This window comes from Orcinus orca, chromosome 1 (genome assembly GCF_937001465.1).
Source record: "Orcinus orca chromosome 1, mOrcOrc1.1, whole genome shotgun sequence".
Classification (NCBI taxonomy): domain Eukaryota; kingdom Metazoa; phylum Chordata; class Mammalia; order Artiodactyla; family Delphinidae; genus Orcinus; species Orcinus orca.
The window spans coordinates 54,973,379-54,987,444 of record NC_064559.1 but is presented as its reverse complement, the minus strand read 5'-3'; the positions used below and the strand labels follow the sequence as shown (position 1 = coordinate 54,987,444).

Below are 14,066 nucleotides of genomic sequence, written 5' to 3'. Positions count from 1 at the left end.
CACCAAATCAGCTCTACAACACATGCTAAAGGAACTTCTCTAAGTGGGAAACACAAGAGAAGAAAAGGACCTACAAAAACAAAACACAAAACAGTTAAGAAAATGGTAATAAGAACGTACATATCAATAATTACCTTAAATGTGAATGGATTAAAAGTTCCAACCAAAAGACACAGGCTTGCTGAATGGATACAAAAACAAGACCCATGTATCTACTGTCTACAAGAGACCCACTTCAGACCTAGGGACACATACAGACTGAAAGTGAGGGGATGGAAAAAGATATTCCATGCGAATGGAAATCAAAAAAAAGCTGAAGTAGCAATACTCATATCAGATAAAATAGACTTTAAAATAAAGAACGTTACAAGACACAAGGAAGGACACTACATAATGATCAAGGGATCAATCTAAACAGAAGATATAACAATTATAAATATATATGCACCCAGCATAGGAGCACCTCAATACATAAGGCAACTGCTAAGAGCTCCAGAAGAGGAAATAGACAGTAACACAATAATAGTGGGGGACTTTAACACCTCACACCAAACGACAGATCATCCAAACAGAAAATTAATAAGGAAACACAAGCTTTAAATAACACAACAGACCAGATAGATTTAACTGATATTTATAGGACATTCCATCCAAAAACAGCAGATTACACATTCTTCTTAAGTGCGCATGGGACATTCTCCAGGACAGATCACATCAAATGAAGCCTCAGGAAATATAAGAAAACTGAAATAATACGAAGCATCTTTCCTGACCACAACAATGTGAAATTAGAAATCAATTACAGGGAGAAAAACATAAAAAACAAAAACACATGGAGGCTAAACAATACTTTACTAAATAACCAAGAGATCACTGAAGAAATCAAGAGGAAATCAGAAAATACCTAGAGACAAATGACAATGAAACAGGCCAATCCAAAACCTATGGGATGCAGCAAAAGCAGTTCTAAGAGGGAAGTTTATAGCAATACAAGCCCATCTCAAGAAACAAGAAGTCTCAAATAAACAATCTAACCTTACACCTAAAGGAACGAGAGAAAGAACAAACAAAACACAACGTTAGCAGAAGGAAAGAAATCATAAAGATCAGAGCAGAAATAAATGAAATAGAAACAAAGAAAACAATAGCAAATATCAATAGAAGTAAAACCTGGTTCTTTGAGAAGATAAAAAAAATTGATAAACCATTAGCCAGACTCATCAAGAAAAAGAGGGGGAGGACTCAAATCAATAAAATTAGAAATGTAAAAGGAGACGTTACAACAGACACTGCAGAAATACAAAGCATCCTAAGAGACTACTACAAGCAACTCTATGGCAATAAAATGGACAACCTGGAAGAAACGGACAAATTCTTAGAAAGGTATAACCTTCCAAGACTGAACCAGGAAGAAATAGAAAATATGAACAGACCAATCACAAGTAATCAAATTGAAACTGTGATTAAATATCTTCCAACAAACAAAAGTCCAGGACCAGATGGCTTCACAGGTGAAATCTATCAAATATTTAGAGAAGAGCTAACACCCATCCTTCTCAAACTCTTCCAAAAAACTGCAGAGGAAGGAACACTCCCAAACTCATTCTATGAGGCCACCATCACCCTGATTTCAAAATCAAAGATACTACAAAAAAAGAAAATTACACACTAATATCACTCATGAATGTAGATGCAAAAATCCTCAACAAAATACAAGCAAACAGAATCCAACAACACATTAAAAGGATCATACACCATGATCAAGTGGGATTTATCCCAGGGATGCAAGGATTCTTCAATATATGCAAATCGATCAATGTGATACACCACATTAACAATTAAGGAATAAATACCGTATGATCATCTCAATAGACGCAGAAAAAGCTTTTCACAAAATTCAACACCCATTTATGAACAAAACTCTTCAGAAAGTGGGCACAGAGGGAACCTACCTCAACAAAATAAAGGCCATATATGAAAAACCCACAGCAAACATCATTCTCAATGATGAAAAACCGAAAGCATTTTCCTTTAAGATCAGGAACAAGACAAGGATGTCCACTCTCACCACTGTTATTCAACGTAGTTTTGGAAGTCCTAGCCACGGCAATTAGAGAAGAAAAAGAAATAAAAGGAATACAAATTGGAAAAGAAAAAGTAAAACTGTCACTGTTTGCAGACGACATGATACTAAACATAGAGAATCCTAAAGATGCCACCAGAAAACTACTAGAGCTAATCAATGAATTTGGTAAAGTTGCAGGATACAAAATTAATGCACAGAAATCTCTACCATTCCTATACACTAATGATGAAAGATCAGAAATAGAAATTAAGGAAACACTCCCATTTACCATTGGAACAAAAAGAATAAAATACCTAGGAATAAATCTACCTAGGGAGACAAAAGACCTGTATGCAGAAAACTATAAGACACTGATGAAAGAAATTAAAGATGATACAAACAGGTGGAGAGATATACCATGTTCTTGGATTGGAAGAATCACTATTGTGAAAATGACTATACTACCTAATCTACAGATTCAATGCAATCCCTATCAAATTACCAATGGCATTTTTTACAGAACTAGAACAAAAAATCTTAAAATTTGTAAGGAGACACAAAAGACCCCGAATAGCCAAAGCGGTCTTGAGGGAAAAAAACGGAGCTAGAGGAATGAGACTCGCTGACTTCAGACTATACTACAAAGCTACAGTAATCAAGACAATACGGTATTGGCACAAACTCAGAAATATAGATCAATGGAACAGGATAGAAAGCCCAGAGATAAACCCATGCACCTATGGTCACCTAATCCATGACAAACAAGGCAAGGATATACAATGGAGAAAAGACAGTCTCTTCAAAAAGTGGTGCTGGGAAAACTGGACAGCTACATGGAATAGAATGAAATTAGAACACTCCCTAACACCATGCACAAAAATAAACTCAAAATGGATTAGAGACCTAAATGTAAGACCAGACACTATAAAACTCTTAGAGGAAAACATAGGAAGAACACTGTTTGTCATAAATCACAGCACGATCTTTTTTGATCCACCTCCGACAGTAATGGAAATAAAAACGAATTAAACAAATGGGACCTAATGAAACTTAAAAGCTTTTGCAAAGCAAAGGAAACTATAAACAAGATGAGAAAACAACCCTCAGAATGGGAGAAAATATTTGCAAACAAATTAATGGACAAAGGATTAATCTCCAAAATATATAAACAGCTCATGCAGCTCAATATTAAAAAAACAAACAACCCAATCCAAAAATGGGCAGAAGACCTAAATAGACATTTCTCCAAGAAGACATACAGATGGCCAAGAGGCACAAGAAAAGCTGCTCAACATCACTAATTATTAGAGAAATGCAGATCAAAACTACAATGAGGTATCACCTCACACCAGTTAGAATGAGCATCATCAGAAAATGTACAAACAACAAATGCTGGAGAGGGTGTGGAGAAAAGGGAACCCTCTTGCACTGTTGCAAGGTGGGATGTAAACTGATACAGCCACTATGGAGAACAGTACGGAGGTTCCTTAGAAAACTAAAAATAGAATTACCATATGATCCAGCAATCCCACTACTGGGCATACATCCAGAGAAAACCATAATTCAAAAAGACACATGCATCCCAATGTTCAGTGCAGCACTATTTACAACAGCCAGGACATGGAAGCAACCTAAATGCCCATCGACAGACAAATGGATAAAGAAGATGTAGTATATATATACAATGGAATATTACTCAGCCATAAAAAGGAACGAAATTGGGTCATTTGTTGAGATGTGGATGGATCTAGAGACTGTCATACAGAGTGAAGTAAGTCAGAAGGAGAAAAAAAATCATATATTAATGCATATTAGTGGACACTAGAAAAATGGTACAGATGAACTGGTTTACAGGGCAGAAATAGATACACAGATGAGGAGAACAAACGTATGGATACCAAGGTGGGAAAGTGCCGGGGGGGGGGTGGGTGAGTGGTGGTGGTGGGATGAAGTGGGAGATTGCAATTGACATATATACACTAACATGTATAATGGATAAAATGGATAACTAGTGAGAACCTGCTCTATAAAAAAATAAACTAAAATTCAAGAAAAAAATCTTCCCTTTTACCACTGATCTGCATATCCACCTTCACCATAGGGTAAACTCTTCATTACCTTCCTGTTAGATTTTACATTTTTAATTGTGCCCGTTTTGTTACAGCAGTCTTAGAATACATTATAATAACTTAATGGGTAAATGCCCTTGTAATTATTATACCTCCGCAGCATTCATTCTATAAATAACCATTAAAGTCAATTGGTCACACTCTCTCCTGACCTTTAAAAAATACTGAGGATTTTTAACTGGAATCACATTAAGTTATGGTTATTGGTCTATTCAAAATGTTTAACAATTGCTTTAACCTATTTTAATATTTTTTATTTTCCTTGAAATTTATACATTTTATTAAGACTGCTATTTTTACTAATATGCATCAGCACTAAGTTATTTTAATCTACTCAATATTATAATAGCCAATTTCAATTATATATTGTAACATACAGGATCTTTTTTATTTCTCTCTACATTTGCCGCCTTAAGTTTTTCCCAGTGTCTTGAGTTCAATGCCTAGTTCATTTATTTTTATTCGCATCTAAAAATGAATTCATTTAATGATACAATTTTTAGGAAAATTCTGACCAAAATTTCATAAATTTTGATACATAATATTTTCACTAGCATTATTTTCTGAATTGTTTTGTCGCAACGTCTGTATACTCTTTGACACAAAGTTATTAAGAGAAGTATTTAGTTTTCTCTCTTCCAGATTGTCTAAGTAGTTATTTATTTGAGGTTCTGATTCAGAGAATGTAGATAGTACAATTTATTCTGTTTCAGAATCAATCCAGTTTTCTAAATGCTCTAAGATTACTATAAATAATGTATATCCCTTGATGCAAAGTATAAAGTGAGACAAGTACCTATTAAACCAAGTTTGACTCATCTCAAAGAAAAAATCCCATGTCTTTATAATGACGTAAGAAAATCATGCACCAAAGTGGCCTCTGTCATGGTTCTTACCTCATTTCTATTTTTCTCCTCCTTCCTCATTCCTCTCCAGTCATACTGGACTTCTGGACTGTGTCTGGCATTCTTGTACCTTAAGGCTCATGTACTTATTTTCACTCAGCCTAGATCTTCCCGGAGATATTCACATAGCTTGCTCCCTCACCTCCTCTTTGTTCAAAGGTAATCTATTCTTATTACTATTAGTATCACTCCAACTAGACTGAAAGTTTGGCTACAGCATAAATTTTTGTCTGTTTTGTTTTTGTTCAATAACCAGAGCCTATAATAGTGTCTGGTAAATAGGAGGTATTCAAAAAAACTTTTGGTTGAATAAATTAATATTTAAAAGCACCTGCCCTGAAGCCATAATGCCTGAGTTAAAATCTCTGCTATATTACCTTGGGCAACCTCCTCAACTTCTCTTTGCCCTAGTTTCCTCCTCAATAAAATAGAAAATAATAGTAATAGTACTTATCTCATAGGGAAATTCTAAGAATTAAAGTAGTTAATACATGTAAAGTACATTGAGCAATGTCCATGAATAGTAAATGCAAAATAAATGTTACCTAAATACTTTTGTTTCTACTTTAATTACTTCTTGGATTATACAGTAGGCCCTCCATATCCGCACGTTCTGCATCTAAAAATTCAATCAAATGCAGACAAAAAAAATCCACACACCATCCTCCCCCCAAAAAAGAAGAAGAAATTCCAGGAAGTTCCAAAAAGCAAAACGAATTTGCAGCTGCACTGGCAACTATTTACACAGTATTCACATTGTATTTAAAACTTTTTATATAGCATTTACATTATATAGTTATTACAAGTAATCCAGAGATGACAAAGTATATAGGAGGATGTGATACCCAGGTTATATGCAAATATACCCCAATTTATCCAAGGATTTGAGCAACCTTGGATTTTGGTACCTGCAGGCGTTCCTGGAACCAATCCCCCATGGATACTGAAGGATAACTATACCTTAAAATCTCTTACCATGTTTAACTTTTAATCAATTTTTGAAAATTTCTAATAGGTTTTGCTTTATATAAATACCAATGCTTTAGATTATGTCACACAAATTACTATTTTGTGGAATTATACCTTTCATTATGTGAAAACCTGTATCTGTCTTCTATGATTTTTTCCTTGAGTTCTACTTTGGTCTACTCTTCTTTCCTTTTTTGTTGTTTGTTTGTTTTTGTTGTATTCCTTACCATTCTTATATTTGCCAGGCTTATCCTCAACTACTCCTTTGTTTTCAAGTCTTTCTGTGTCAATCTGTTTTAAGTCTGTCTCTTCTAAAGAGTATACCTAGAAATGAAGCCTAAGGACTTCAGCACAATATGTCATATTAGTTCTATCCCATAAGCACTAGTAGGTTTTCCTCCTCAGCAACTTCCCTGTCCTCCAGCAGATACTAAGGTTGGAGTCTCCTGAGAGACCCAGACTACTTCATCCAAAAGCACACTTTTACTCTGCATACAGTGACTCATATGTTAGGTGGACTTCCTAAGTATTCTTTTTATCTTTACAAATTCTTTTTAAGTTTTCAGTGTGAGGATAGCAATATGTCAATGGGGTTTCTAGTGGGTGGAGGTTGGAGGGATTACATTGGCTTAGTGTACAATCTCAAACCAGAAGTCTCCTTTATTATATGCAAACAGTAAAAATTTAAAAAAAAACTATTCTGATTGCTTTTTTTTTCTATTCAATTTCTATTATTTCTAGCTTATGGAATTTGCTAGAAATTCCAAATCAATGTTCTATAAATGGCAATAGAAAATCTTCTCTGTTCCTCTATGTAGACTTTGTCAAAGCCCTACAGCCAAAGACCAATACGAACACACCTGTAGTTGAACAAATTTTATTATTGCTCATTGCAACAAAGAATACAGCACACTACAGGTTAAGGTTAAGAGGATGTTACAAACTACTTATAGGATATAGGCCCATGTTAAGTGATTTGGGGGAGGGTTCAAGGAAGTAAGGCTTTGCTCTAGATTGGACACTATCAAGAAGTGGGGATAATTCTGTGATTGAGTACCTTAATATATCTTACTTAGGCAAACAGAAAACTACAGTGAGACTAAAGTTGTAATTAGTAAAGAAACAGCAACTGCTCATATTAGCCATGATAGAGGTGTGTTTGGTATTTTATGTGGCTTACACAGTGACTTCTTTTTGTATGTGCTTAATAAATTTATGAAGTGATCTCGGTTTTTGCTTCATTTCATCACCGTCCCAGAGTGACTATGTCTGATGTTGATGTTCTGTGAGATTATGTTTAAAAGGAGAACATCAAGGCCCAGCTGTGAATGCCAAGCTTGTTTCCAGATTCAGAGACTGCTTTTCCTGTTCAAGTTCTTAAGGATGTTTCAATTTAATTTTTTTTTCTTTTTTTTTTTTTCAATTTAATTCTTAAAAATTTCTCCTGATATATCCCATTGTCTTATTAAAAAAACACCTAGGGCTTCCCTGGTGGCGCAGTGGTTGAGAGTCCGCCTGCCGATGCAGGGGACACGGGTTCGTGCCCCGGTCCGGGAAGATCCCACATGCCGCGGAGCAGCTGGGCCCGTGAGCCATGGCCACTGAGCCTGCGCATCCGGAGCCTGTGCTCCGCAACAGGAGAGGCCACAACAGTGAGAGGCCCGTGTACCGAAAAAAAGAAAAAAAAAAACAACACCTAGATCTGGTGTTTTCATGGCTGTTCAGAAACAGATACAAACCAATCTATAAACTTACTATAAAAAAACAACAAGCCAAATCCAAGCATGCAGTTGAAGATAACACAGGATACACAGAATAGTTACATAAACTAACCATAAAAGTAATAGAGGCAGTTATTTAAGTAGTGGGGAAAGAAAAACACAAATAAAAGCTGTATGATCTGAAAGAATTTTCTTTCCACTTTGATAAAAATAACTGCACTATTACATAAAATGAATATACAAATGAACATGCCTCATTTGAATGCCTTATGTTTTTTTCCTTTTAAGGAAAACAGGATATTATAAAGGATACTGGAAGGACAATTTGTAAAATCTGAGTAAGATATAGGGATTAGATAATAGCACCATATCAACATTAAGTTCTTGAATTTTAAAGTTATACTGTGATTACATAGGACAATATCCTTGTTTTTAAGGAAATATACACTGGGGTATTTAGAGATAAAGGAACATTATTTCTGTACCCTGCTCAAACATCCAAAGAAAAAATTTTATGTGTGTATATATAAAAGAGAGACAGAATGAGAATGATAAAGCAAATGTGATCAAATGTTAACATCTGGATAATCTGCATACAGAATATAAAGGAATTATTTTTTACCATTCTTGTAACTTCTAAGTCTGAAGTTATTTCAATGTGAAAAGTTAAAAAAAAAAAAAAGTCTGGCCTCAAAATTATATTTGACAAATATCAACATCCCCAAGTCAGAGATGAAGACAGTAAAAATCAAAATAATCATACAATTAATTAAAGAAAAGGAGAAGCCAGAGTCTATTTTACTCAAGCCTGTAGTTTACTTTCCACAGAAAAGCTACATGTTTCAACATAATAATGGGTAATTCATCAATAAATTACAACTTTCTTATCTGAGAGAAACAATGCCCTGATTACTCATAATTTCCTCTTATGGTATTTCCTTCCTCTCAAGGTCTGATGTTACCAGTATATTAAAAAAAAATTTAAACTCAGTGATGAGCAAATATATATCTGATTATGTATCAGAGCTAATCAAGTCCTAATCAATGCCACAGCATTCAAAACAGCTGTCTTTATGACAGGACATTCCAGTAAACTCATCTGTGATTTTACAACTCAGGTGATTATATTTATGGTACCACTGTAACATACTGTTAGATGTATCATTTACCTGAGAACTGCCACTGAAACCTGGAGGTTGGCTGTATTCTGTGGAATCAATAATACTACTGCAAAATGAAGAAAGAAAAATGTGATTTCAGTTTTTACATTCTCTTAACAACAGAAAAAGTAAATCTAAAATATATCATATATAAATCCAATATTTCTAATTTCTAAGCAAATATTTATTACCAATAATTTAATTAGACATCAAATAAATACATACCCCATAAACAAAAAATTAGTAAATATTTAAACAATTTACCCCTTCATCCCACCACCTTAAATATACCCACCTTGAAAGAATGTCAGTAGGGAATAATCATAAGATAGGTGTATATATAGAAGTATTTCCTATAATTTCATTTTCAGATAGGTTAATATGTTTGAACTCTAAGGAAAAGAGGACTTAGAATATTGGGAAAAGAGCACAAGCATGCAATCAAAAGCTATGGTTAACAGATCCTGTTATGACACTAGAGCTAGTGCCCTTGGACAAATACCTTATAATAACTGTTTCCTTAACTGCAAAGTGAGATGAGTGGAGACTAGCTATCTCTAGCTATATCTAGAGTCCCTTCAAGCTCCAAAATGTTATGATAATCACCTCACGTAAAAGAAAACTATCAAAGGAATGGAAGAAATGGTAAAATACCAATAATCTTTCTTTCATAACCCAAAATCTATATTCTAATTACCTCTGCCCTAGTGGAACAGAATCTACTTTCTCCATTGGTTCTTTCTATTTGATTATATATATTCTCTGTGTATTTTCCTACCTAACCCTAGAAAAACCTCTAGAAGTCCTGACTAGCTTTTCTTCCTAAGAGTTCCATCTTACCATATCTATCTTATCACGTCACTCTTACCTCCCTCCCTTCTTTAAATAAATTAGCTTATGAAGACTATTAACACCTGAAAATGATATAGCTTCTACATCAAGCATGATAGATCAACAGTTTCTTACATTTTTAAAAATTCTTCCCTATTTCTACTATAGAAATCTTTATATTTTTGTCTACCCTAATGAAATTTAAGCAATTAAGTATACTAATTTCAGTGTGTCTCTTTACATAAATATACAAAATCATTATTCACTTTAGTACTCAAATAATCACAAAGGTTATAATATGAGAGGCACTCTTAAGAGTACAGAGTGGGTTTGAATTTCACTTGTTAGCAGCTAAATGACTCTGGGCAAGTTATTGATCTTATTTGGCCGCTAGCTTCTCCATCTGCTAAATGAGTAAGATACTTCAGAGAGGTATAAGATTTAATTAAGTGGGTTAATTTCTCAGTACAATGCCAAAAAACGGTAGATGTTCAATAAATTTTACCCTGTATGAATAAAATTCATCAATAACATACAAACTTATGCTTTCAAAAATATAATAAATGAGATGCAACTGTCTTCACAGTAGTCTTTTTTATAAAGCAATACATAATAATAGATATTCAGTGATCTTAACCATTCCTATAGTAGGACTTATGTAAGAAAGACCCTTCAAAGCACTTATACTACAAATTAAAGAATTAACACAATCTTGTAATGAATTTCTTTTGATGAAATATAACCAATGCTCACTTTCCTTGCACAGAGTCATGAACTGGTATGACAGGATCACACGCTATTTTCAGTATACTCTAATCGGGGACTAACAGGGCTAAAAATGAAGAAATGCCATGCATTCAAAAATCTGTGTTCCTCGGTCAGAATGGCCATCATGAAAAAATCTAGAAACAATAAAGGCTGGAGAGGATGTGGAGAAAAGGGAACCCTCTTGCACTGTTGGTAGAAATGTAAATTGATACAGTCACTATGGAGAACAGTATGGAGGTTTCTTAAAGAACTAAAAATAGAACTACCATAAGACCCAGCAATCCCACTACTGGGCATATACCCTGAGAAAACCATAATTCAAAAAGAGACGTGTACCACAATGTTCACTGCAGCACTATTTACAATAGCCAGGACATGGAAGCAACCTAAGTGTCCATCGACAGATGAATGGATAAAGAAGATGTGGCACATATATACAATGTGGCAATAGATGTGGCAATGTGGCAAAGATGTGGCAATATATACACTATTACTCAAGAAATGAAACTGAGTTATTTGTAGTGAGGTGGATGGACCTAGAGTCTGTCATACAGAATGAAGTAAGTCAGAAAGAGAAAAACAAATACCGTATGCTCACACATATATATGGAATCTAAAAAACAAAAAAAAGGTTCTAATGAACCTAGGGGCAGGACAGGAATAAAGATGCAAATGTAGAGAATGGACTTGAGGACATGGGGAGGGGGAAGGGTAAGCTGGGTCGAAGTGAGAGAGTAACATTGACATATATACACTACCAAATGTAAAATAGATAGCAAGTGGGAAACAGCTGCATAGCACAGGGAGATCAGCTGGGTGCTTTGTGACCACCTAGAGGGGTGGGATAGGGCAGGTGGGAGGGAGACGCAAGAGGGAGGGTATATGGAGATATATGTATGCATATGGCTGATTCACTTTGTTATACAGCAGAAACTAACACAACATTAAAGCAATTATACTCCAATAAAGATGTTAAAAAAAAAAAATCTGTGTTCCTTCCACTAATGAAACCCAATTCCCTATTATCTGATAAACATTAATAAAATTATGACGCTGCACATTTAGAGGTTGATAGAACAGAAGTATTTCTAGATATAATTATTTTATGGTGTTATAATTCAGACTTCTTTGACTGCAGGCTGGAACAATGATATTGATATATCAGTGTATATAGTGAGATAACATTACATTTCAAATACATGTTTAAAAATAGTACTCATCAGATTGTTGAAGGTATTGAAATTACAGGTTTTAAATAGTATTTTATTAATAATAACTGCAGAGTTTGAAATTTATTTTATTTCAGATCTTAATCTTATTCACTAAGGAAATTTATTATTGCATATACAACCGCAACAGAAGCAATCTGAAAAAATAAATCCCTTTAATTCTGCTTTTTAAAATGTGTGTGTGTGTGTGTTTCTATGTGTGTATAAAGTAACATGATTAGAAGAGAATATTAGAAAGCACTGCCTGGGCTGGGTTCTCTTGATTCTGGTGCTATTCTACTGCTTATCTCTGAGTTAGCCACAATCCACAGATGGTAATGACAACAGCAGTATTAACAGCTATCATTTATTGAGCATTTACCATGCTGTAGGCACTGAGCTAAGTAATTTAAACTTCATAACTCAGGTAGACACTATTATCTTTCCTATTTCTCAAGTGAGGAAACTCAGCCACTGACAGATTATACATTTGGCCCAAGTTAACAAAGTTAGTCGATAGCAGAGTTAGGATTCAAAGCCATGGAGTCAGGTTCTAGAGTCTACACTGAACAACCATGCTATGCTCCCTAGGCACATCACATTCTACAACTGAAGAGTGAGGAAATCCTGGATTAGCCCAACCCACTTCATAGACATAATTTAAGGAGAAAAGTGAAAAAAATGGCAACCTATAAATATGAGAGTCATCAATTATTTCAAATAAATGTCAAATAAATAACTTCAAATTATTTCAAGTAAGTTATACAAATAAAGCCACCAAAAAATGGCAAGGGCAAGAAGAAAATTTCAAGATAGTAACTAAAACTGAGTTAGGAATAATACACTTTATTCATGATGGGGAAAATAAGATGATAAAAAATTCTTAATGTTCTTGCTGGTGACAATGAGGAGCTCAGCTAAAAACATATGAAAACTATACAGCTGTTAATCCAAGTTACAAGGGAAATTCACAGTCATGCAAGTAGACGTCACAAAACTACTTACTGTCAGTTAAATTATTTGCTTCCAAAAGCAAAGATATACTTTGTAATTAAAAGATAGACTTTTACAAATGAACTTATATACAAAACAGAAACAGACTCACAGACATAGAAAACAAATTTATGGTACCAAAGGGGAAATGGGGAGGACGGATAAATTAGGAGCTTGGGATTAAAAAATACACACCCCTATATATAAAATAGATAATCAAGAAGGACCTACTGTTCAGCACAGGGAACTATACTATTTTGTAATGACCTGTAAGGGAAAAGAATCTGAAAAAGAATATATATGTATATGTATTTATGTGTATATATACGTATTTATGTGTGTATTTGTGTATATATGTATACATGTGTATTATGTGTATATATGTGTGCATGTGTGTATACATATATATATATAAAAAACTGAATCACTTTGCAGTACACCTGAAACTAACACAACACTGCAAATCAACTATCCTTCAATTAAAAAAAAAAGAAATAAAAAATATGTTTAAATAAATAATTTATAAAAGACTGTTAAGTCAGTTTCACATATAAGCTATATCTATAAATGAATAGGAAGCTAAGAGAAAATTTTGATGCAAAATTCAATTGAAAATTAAGGTGAAATCTTTTCTTCTACAGTGTCTCGGACTCATTAGAATAGACAGTACTACTACTCATATTGTGGTATTTGTAAGAATTTCAACAAGATAGTACAATAAATTTTATACAAAAGATTTTATACAAATAAACATCGGTGATTAAAATGGCCTTTTCAGCAATATACAGTTTGGCTTTTAAAAATACTGGGCTTGGGACTTCCCTGGGGGTCCAGTGGTTAAGACTCCACGCTCCCAATGCAGGGGACCCAGGTTCGATCCCTGGTCAGGGAACTAGATCCCGAATGCCGCAACTAAGAGCCTGCATGTCACAACTTAAAATCCCGCATGCCCTAATGAAGATCCTGCAACTGAGATCCGAAGCAGACAAATAAATAACAAAATAAATATTTCTTAAAATAATAATAAATAAATAATAAAATTAAACATATATATATATATAAAAATATTGGGCTCAAAAAACTTACATAAAACCATATGATCATCTCAGATGCAGAGAAAGCTTTCAACAAAATTCAACACCCATTTATGATAAACCCTCCAGAAAGTAGGCATAGATGGAACTTACCTCAACATAATAAAGGTCATATATGACAAACCCACAGCCAACATCGTCCTCAATGGTGAAAAACTGAAACCATTTCCACTAAGACCAGGAACAAGACAAGGCTGCCCACTCTCACCACTCTCATTCAACA

General features: G+C 34.2%; 1 protein-coding gene across 10 annotated transcripts in view; it reads right to left on the bottom strand.

The window, feature by feature from the left end:
• Window positions 1-14,066, bottom strand: part of COP1 (COP1 E3 ubiquitin ligase) — a 290,627-nt gene that overhangs the window by 174,017 nt on the left and 102,544 nt on the right. For 9 of the 10 annotated variants that reach the window (XM_049715673.1, XM_004269788.4, XM_033428138.2 and 6 more), the window contains one exon: window positions 8,959-9,016. The exons of the other annotated variant lie outside the window; for it this stretch is intronic. In XM_049715673.1, coding sequence (XP_049571630.1) covers window positions 8,959-9,016 — 58 coding nt within the window. The remainder of the gene's footprint in view (window positions 1-8,958; window positions 9,017-14,066) is intronic. 10 annotated transcript variants of the gene reach the window in all.